The sequence below is a fragment of the Chrysemys picta genome, chromosome 12 (assembly GCF_011386835.1).
Source record: "Chrysemys picta bellii isolate R12L10 chromosome 12, ASM1138683v2, whole genome shotgun sequence".
Classification (NCBI taxonomy): domain Eukaryota; kingdom Metazoa; phylum Chordata; order Testudines; family Emydidae; genus Chrysemys; species Chrysemys picta.
The window spans coordinates 42,576,496-42,585,329 of NC_088802.1; the positions used below are offsets into that span (position 1 = coordinate 42,576,496).

At 46.8% G+C, this 8,834-nt stretch overlaps 1 protein-coding gene across 18 annotated transcripts in view; it reads left to right on the plus strand.

Moving 5' to 3' along the window:
• The window catches only part of RECQL5 (RecQ like helicase 5), a 57,303-nt gene that overhangs the window by 13,277 nt on the left and 35,192 nt on the right, over nt 1-8,834 (plus strand). For 17 of the 18 annotated variants that reach the window (XR_508213.4, XR_508214.4, XR_010591875.1 and 14 more), the window contains one exon: nt 1,193-1,275. Coding sequence is in view for 15 of the 18 variants with exons in the window: in XM_008163901.4 (XP_008162123.2) it covers nt 1,193-1,275 (83 nt within the window). In the remaining 3 variants the exon portion in view is untranslated. Of the gene's footprint in view, nt 1-1,192; nt 1,280-8,834 lie in introns of those variants that run through there. The other variant, XM_008163906.4, reaches the window with a different exon arrangement.

The following is an 8,834-nucleotide window of genomic DNA, read 5'->3' on the forward strand; positions in this document are numbered from 1 at the left end:
CCCCACCCCTAACTCCGCCCCCTCCTCCCTCCCACTCCCAGCCAGGGGGAAAGGGCTGCCCCAGTGCTACCGGCTTCAGGGTTTGCCAGGCAGCCCCCAGACCCTGCGCCCCCAGCCGGCGCTTCCCCAGCGCAGCTGGAGCCCGGGAGGGGAAGCGCCCAGCCGGGGGCGCAGGGTCTGGAGGCTGCCCGGCAAACCGTGAAGCCGGTAGCGCTACTGGCTTCGGGCAGCCCCTATGCCTCCGGACCCTGCGCCCCCAGCCGGGCACTTCCCCTCCTGGGCTCCGGCGGCGCAGGGTCCGGAGGCACGGGGGCTGCCCGAAGCCGGTAGCGCTCGGGCAGCCTGGCTTTTAAACAGAGCCGAAGAGGAGCAGAGCCTCCAGCCACCGCGGCTCTGCGTAACTTACACTGTGTAAGTTACACAGAGCGGAAGAGGAGCAGAGCCGCCGTGGCTGGAGGCTCTGCTCCTCTTCGGCTCTGTGTGCGCTACCGGCTTCGGGCAGCCCCCGTGCCTCCGGACCCTGCGCCGCCGGAGCCCGGGCGGGGAAGTGCCCGGCTGGGGGCGCAGGGTCCGGAGGCACGGGGGCTGCCCGAAGCCGGTAGCTCTTGGGCAGCCCGGCTCTTAAACAGAGCCGAAGAGTCGGGGAGGAGCAGAGCCGCCATTTTCCCGGACATGTTCGGCTTTTTGGCAATTCCCCCCGGACGGGGGTTTGACTGCCGAAAAGCTGGACATGTCCGGGGAAAAAGAGGACGTATGGTAACCCTAGTTACACGTACCCCTGGTTGAGAACCACTGGTCTAGTCAGCCCCTTGTTTGCAGTTACCGCAGACTGTCCCAAGGCAGAATAGAGTTTTCCCAGTTCTGGCCACATTACTGCTAGTAGGACTGGGGTTAGAGGCATTGTGCTTGGATCTGGCTGCAGCAGTGTCGCAGCTGAGAGTGGAAGAGGCAGAAGTGCTGGGCAAGAGATGGCTGGACCTGGCTGCAGCGTTGTCAGAGGGTCTGAAGGCATGGCAGAGGAGGTGGTGGTCACTCTTGGCTGCGGTACTACCATGGGGTGGAGAAGCGGAGCATAGATCTGGTTGCAGTTATGATCTGGAAAGATGGTCGGATTTGGCTGTCAGCAGAGGTGCTGCATCTGTCCATAGCTACATTGAAGGTGGCTTTAAGCATTGTCTTTTATTATTCCCAGGAGAAAAGAGGCACCTTGAAAGAGTCTGATAAAGCTGTGCTGACGGCGTTTGATGCTATAGTGAACTTCTGTGAAGAGCTGGGGTAAGTGTCTCTCTTGTATGCATTGATAGCGGGAGGGGTGGGTGAATTAATCTACTCTTCCCCTCTTTGGCACCATTATTGCCAGTGTATTCTGGAACTATGATGCTGTGGAAAAACTTAAATTTCTAGACCTCAAAGTTTTGGTGGAAAATGTGAACTGAATGTAACAGATGCAGTACTGTCTATGGGAAGACTGTCAGAAATAGTAGTTCTAAGAGGTGTGAACTGCCTGCTTTCATTTTAATTCATTGTTACTCCTGGAAGACAGGGTACTGGGCTAGATTGGCCACACTGGGTCAAACCAATGGCCCTTCTTATGTTATGTTCACAAACCCCATCATCTGCCCACCTGCTTTCCAGGCACCAAAATACATAACTAACTGTCTCCTGTTAAAACCTCCAACTTCCCCTATGGCAACTTCTACAAGGCAGTTGTTTGCTGCCAATGCAGAAATCAGCAGCATGTTGAAAATCAGAGAGAAGCATAAAATAAACTGACTTTAATATTAAAATAAATAGCCAAAAGTTGTATTTTCATATTTAAAACACTCTCTACTTTTAAGTGTACATGAAACTACCCCAGAATTCCTAGTTTGCTGCAGAATTCTGCACCAGGTTCTGCATTGCAGAAACCAGGGGCCCTTGTGTTAGATTGCACAAGGTGTTGGCTATTTCTACTGATGATTTGGGCCACCTACCCTGTATCTGAGTGTCACTGCCTCTGAGACTGGCTGGTTCAATGGCTTATGTAACCACATGTGGTATAATCTCTCCTCTGTTCTGAGCATCTCATCTTTCTCCATCTCCTGTCAATGGGGTGCCCATTGCCACCAAGTCCTCAGAGTGTGAAACTGGCACCTAGCATTGTATATTGATTATCTGGTTATGGGAAGGGGCTACTGTATGACCATGACATCCTCCCATGCGACCACATGGAATTGTCATGCAGCATCAGCATTTTTCTGCTAAAGAAACCAAAGGGAGTGAGCAGTGTTTCTTTGCGCAGCTTTTCCTATTTTCTGACTCACACTGGACATTCCAGTTGTCTATTTTTGACTTTGTCTTTGCCACATCATCTCTGCTGTAAAGAAAGGCATGATCTAAAGCCCAGCATCTTGGTGTAGAAGCAATTAGCTTTAATGTTTGCCTCTGACTCAAAAGAGCTCCATGCTGCAAGATGCTAAGTGTCCCTAATTCCTGTTGTCCCCAACAGGAGTTTAGGGTGCTCAGCACCTTTCAGGATCAAGCCCATACCACGCACACGCCCAAGTTGGGGAACCTAAATGCAGACTTGTAACCACTATACATGTTACAAATAGTGTACTGTAAATCCGAGAAGGCTGTAATTGTAACAAATTACTATGTGCCACTAGTTTGAGACAGCAAGACCTTAATTTTCCCAATAAGAGAGCAGTGTATGTTTACAAACTGGGAAATGAATATCCTCCCTCCCACATATAGCCTTGCATCCATTTTCATTATGTGGCTCTGCATCCAGAGTGGTTTTGTCAGGATTCAGTGGTGGAAACGGGAATATTTATTTTCTCATTGCTGGAGTCCTGGTGAGGGCGTTGCCCTCAGTCATGTTTTGACAGAGAACAAGACCTGTTGAACAGGTTATTATGAAGGATTTTTACCAGTTGCCCTGAGGTCTGGCCCAAATGTCAGAATAATTGGCATGCCCTTGAAACAATGCTTGATTGGTTGCAGTTAAGGTGACTCCACTAGGTGTCTGCTGTGAGGCACCACGCTCTAATATTTTGCTCAGTTTATGCAGCTAAGTCAATCTTCAGCTGCTGTTGCATGCCTTTAGGTCGTACCTAGAGTAGCCAGCTGGCTGCCTCTGTGTTGCTTCTGTTGCCAGTTGAAATGAGAAGTCCTTTTTAATAGCTATGGGGTGACGATATCTTAGCTTCCGTCTCTGATTACTCCGTGAGCTCTCTACTGAGATTACTAGCAAGGGTTTTGTCGCAGCTGGTTTGCAATGGACACTTGTGCACTGGGAACTCAGCTGAGACTGCCAAACTAATTTTGCACAAGCCATCAGTAGTTATAGCAGGACTTTCTAGGGTAAGTGTTAGTACCAGAACTTGGGTTAGTTAAGGTTCATGTCATTGCTCCGTCATCTTGACTTACATCTCCCACCCTAGAGTGATGGGAGCCTGGCTGTTATTTACAGTGATGACTCTTTCTGGTGCTGTTCCACTGCAGCAGTAAAGCAATGGGTATGTGCTAGGGAACTTTGTATGTGGCAGACCCATGTAATAATACTTTACCTGGAAAAAATAGATTTTCTTTAGCTGAGACTATTGGAAAAAGGAATAGTGTTTCTTCAGTTCCATGGGGGCATTTAAAAGTAAAATCACCCTTTTCTTGCTGCACTGTTGTTAAGGGGGGAGGGGGATGCTGACCACTCTATATTTAAGGCTGAAAGTAGCTTCCAATTATAAATCTCACTTTTTTTCCCCCCAACCCCTTCAAAATCTTCCCTTCCCTAATTTCACCAATCCCCACTACCCCCTGAAATTTCTCATGCTACATCTCATCCCAGGGTGATCTTTACTGCAGGTGTCACTGCAGGACCCCTCCTTGGGTTTGTCTGCTGCATGTTGTAACTTCCTACTAGCTAGAAACCCTTATTAAGAGACTGTTCAAAGAAACATCACGTTTTTCTGCTATCCAGTTTTTTTTTTATTTTAAACTAATAGGTTTTTCTACCCACTTTCATAAAAAACAAACAAACCTCCAGAAACCAAAACAACAAAAACCCCTGACCTTGTGAGGTCCTAAATTACAACAAAAGGAGGAGAGAGAGAGAGACACTTGGATTGTCTTGCACGCATGTTATTTTAGGTTGTTATGTAACCAGAGCAGAAGAACGTTGCATCAGGTTCTTTTAACGAAAAAGCTTTTCACATAGAAGGGTCGAGATGAGCTTTTGATCTGGGGGCTATTTCCTTCCTCATCTGAATGTGGTGGGGTTACTTGAGGGTCTCTTCCAGCTTCAGAATGGCAGTAACCCAGTAATTTTCCTTGTCAGGGAAAAGTTCAAGCAAGCAAATATCTTGACTGTAAGGTTTGGCTGGTCACATGGTCCTGAATTGAGATTGCATTGTGTGTCGAGATTTGTAATTGAGTACACAACAGCATGAGGGCCTCCCTTGCAGGCGCAGTCTTATATGCGGGCTGTCAGATTGCGAGTGCCTCAAGTCTGTGTGTGAAGAATTAACCACACAAGAAGGATAAAAGATGAAGCTTCCCTTTGACCTGATCAAACAGTTCGTGGATGGGCCAATTCTTGCCTGGTTGTGGTATTCTTGAAATGCCCCACTCTTGTCCTTGTTGTTTATATGCAACTTGATTTACGCTTTGGAGCGGAGCACCAGCCAAAGATGGCAGCGAACAAGAGGAGGGCAATGAAGACTGTGCAGAATGACCCAATCACCACTAGTCCTGCAAGAGCCCAATCATCTGTCAGAATGCAACTCTTCAAGTTTTCCAGAACTGGGGAAGCCGTTTGTGTTGAGGACGACATGCTGGCCCGTCCCTCCTGGAATTAGAGTGGGGAAACCAGATGAGTGTCTGATACTTGTCTACCTTCTCTACTGCCTCAATCGATATATGCACACACATACCCTTTACACACTTACTGGCATTGTTCTTTCAAAAGGTGCAGTCACTCTTTAGAGAAACCAATCCCATGAACATAAACCGAATATAGAACACCAAAGAACTGTCTAGTGGTCTGTGCCAGAGAAGATTCTGCCCTTAAAATTCTGTTCCGGGATTAATTATTCCAGCAGTGGGGTTTTATTTTACCAATATTTTAGCAGAGTCTGCGGGTGCAGCTACAGTCATGGCTTTGTCAGAATCGTCAGTATAAGGATTGTATAGTCTGGATGTAAAAGAATATAATAAAAATCAGTGACCACTGCAAGTCTGTCAGAGCTTAAGACATTTTGAACGAGATCCTCAGCAGGGGTAAATCAGGATAGCGCCACTGAAGTCAGTTGAGATACTCAGGTTTACACCAGTTGAGGATGTGGCCCTTTTAAAATAAAAAGTTAGGCTCTTAAGTCATGGGAGTACACCAGACATGGACATATGCTCTTGTACCCCTATAGCAAAAGCAATCTGTTCTGCAGGCACATTATCAAATGAAGGATTAATCCTTCTTATCGTTTAATACAAAAAGATAAGCATTTAGAACAGCCCAGCTACCTCCATGCAAACGTTTCTCCTTCTGCAGGTGTTATGCACAAAGTGTTAGTTTTAGCTTTTCCTCCCGTTTTTGACCCAAACCTTACCATTTCTTTAACAGTAACACATGCATGTGTGCACACGCACACTCTCACTAATGGTGTTAAACTGCAACTAAAATATTTTTATTTTATTGACATAATTTAATCTGGAGTCTCACTAGGCTCTACACGCTTGCTCATTCAATGCCATCTTGCCCGTTGCCTTGCTCACAGCCATGCTGTTACACCATTTAAATAACATCAGACATCTCTTTGCAAGAAGCTTTAATGCTTCCCTGCTTTATACACCTCAGTGAGAAATGAAAGGATGGATGGATTATTCCTCCTTCCGTCAGAGCGACTGCTATCCTGACCTAATACAAAGAGTGGGGGAGAGGGAGACAACACCTCACTAAATTATTTCAGTCTACTTATACCTGTACTAGCCCCCTCCCCTTGCATTTCTGCCCTTAATACTGCATGAAAGGAAAAGGATTAGACAGTGTGAAGTTAATTTCACCCTCACAAAGCGGTGCCCGCTAGAATCTCAGAAACACACTCCAGTTGTTGTTTGTTACTTCTGCCCCAGCAGCCAAAGTATTTGGATAATGCTTTGGTTTTTGGAATCACAGCAGATCATTTTAACAGGGTCCTTTATAACTCTGCAGTTAGACATGTAGTGACAAAGGGCCTGTCTGGATAGTTCACCCCTGAGAAAGCTGCATGCAGACCCTCTGGGACAGTCTCCTCGCCCTCTAAAATAGTGACAGCATCGATAGCCTCAAAATAGGTCTCCTCCAAGCCCGAGGGAAGAAATACAGTCTGACTGGATACCCCAAAGCTGCCATCTTTCCTCTGAATGTAGTCAGCCTTGAAACGAAGTAGTTGTGGATGGTTCCACTATTACCTGAAACTGCTGTGGATGTAGCGTATGTGCCTTCTGCCACTGGTGCCTTCTCTGCACGTCCTGCAGAAGATCCCGGCCTGCTGAGAGGTCCCTCTTCAGTGTGCATGGGAAGGGCGGACTCTCTGTGGGAATTGCCTGTTTGTACTTTAGTAAATTATTAACAACAGTGGCAGTGTTTTGTGTCTCCCCAGCAGACTTTCTGGAAGGGTGGTGAGGCTTATCTGTGGCTTGTCTGATTGTACAGTTCAGAGCCATGGTTTGCCCATGACTCACCACTCCCAAGCCTTATTTGTGTCTGTGTGTGTTTCAATTGGAGTAGTCCTGCTGGAAAGGTAGTGGAGGGAAATGGTAGGTATCATGTATCCAGCCCTTGATTGCAGTGTGACTTGTGATTAAAAGCTGTGGCCCCTGATCAATGCTGTTACTCCTTGATCTATTTGATCAAGCACCAGCCAGTGAGAGAGCCTGAGGGGGGTGTATGTTGGCAATATGAACCTTTTCCCCAAAGGAGTAAAACATTCATCACTTTGGTGGAGACCTAGAGTTGCTGCCTTTAAAAGTTTGTCCTGGCCATGGGCCAAATTGATTGGATCAGGTTCAGACATGGTGTGAAGTCGAGTTGCATATGCATGCACCAGGTCTGAATTTGGCCATGTTTGTCATCCCATCATGATGCAATGTCCTGACTCGATGCTACTCCAAAGGATATTTTTGAACATTTCAATGTCGTGCAAGTCTTACCTGTATGATGTGAGACTGTCCTAGGAAACAATGCGACAGGTAGCAACCCTTCCTCTCTATAATTCATCCCACTGATCTTTTGCTTTATGGTCTCCACATGACACTGATTGAATCAAACATCTTTTCTTTCCTCCTTTCCATGCCTGCATCTTGCTGCAGGCCTCCATTCCAACAAAAAACCTTACTGATACTTGAGAGGACCTGCTAGTTCTTGTAGCTGCTGGGTCAGGTGGTAGCTCACAACCTCACTCTTGGTGGAGGGGATTCGGCTCTAATCTCTGATTTATGTACAGAAGTCGGTATCCCAAGCTCAGTTTAGAAACACAGGGCATGTCTACAATGCACAGCTACAGCACTGTGCCACTGTAGCGCCATAGTATGGGGATGCTTCCTACGTGAACAGAAGGTGTGTTTCCCCTTCACAGCCCTGCCTGACCTAGTCAATCTAATCTTTAAGGGTAGACCAGGCCTTACTCCTCTCTTTTTAGAAGTGTGTTAAACAAGGCCACACTTCCAATCAGTATCTTCATCAATTTGTAACCGTACAGGCAGAGTAGTCCCTTACAGAGCAATTGCACTGTGGGATAGCTATAATCAAATAGACTCTTTGTTGCTTTCTTAAAGTGGAACAGGAAGATTACACAAGTAGAGGGCTCCAGGGGCATGGGGGAGAAGGGGAGGTGAACTTGTTGCTCACCGTCAGATCCTACAGTCTGATCAAAAGTAGCATTAACTGAGGTCAGTTTAGCACTCTAAAGCGGGAGGGTTCATCTGGTGAGTAGAAGCTTTTATGTAAGATCTATGTGACCACACTCCACTTTACCAAAATGAAAATTGCGTAACAAGAAAACGATGACAGCTGCGTCATGGAAGACTAAGGCAATCGTCGCGTGCATCTTGCACTTCCTGCTTCCATGCTAACTCCAGCTGTTGCACGTTTACAAAAGCTTCTGCATTTGAAGAGAGTTATTCTCTGCCTGTGCTTGCTGGGCTTAAAAAAATTGCCCTCCTCCTATCTGAGCAAGGAGGCGCCCCAGATCCAACACCGCGCAGGGTAAATCTGCCTGTGGCTCCCATCCACTTTATCTGTAGATTATTTTAAGCCAAGAGACTAGAAATATGTGTGTGTGGTGTGCAGGTGGAACTGGTCCAGTGTTTATTAGCCAATCATAAACTGTAGAAATTCAGTGAGTTGAACTAGTATTTGTGGCATCGCCTGAAATTCTTTGTGCACTGGGACTTAGACCCCATCTCGCCATGTACTTAAGCATCTGCTGAATTCCAAGCATGTGAGTAATCCCACTAACTTTGAGGGGACTGCTCACATGCTTGAAAGAGCAAGTAGCACCTCAGCGCTTTGCAGAACTGAGCCCATAGTAGCTGTCTTCTCGCGAGGGTGGGGTGTCCATACCACCTGCTGGTAGGACACCATTCCCCTGGTCTGAAATATGATCTTGGTTTCAGGCTGTCTTCAGCGAGTGTTTAAATTCCCTGTTGCTCTTTCTATCCCTCCCTTTTTTTTATTCCCGGTTGATGCTAATTTGGGAACATATTGTGGTGGAGATAAGGCAGGGGCCTTCCTCTTGCTGCTCTTGGTCAGTATTTTAAGCCTTGTTGCTATGCCTGTGTAGATAAGGGCTGGTAAATATGGGCTTGCTTATAGCAGTCCC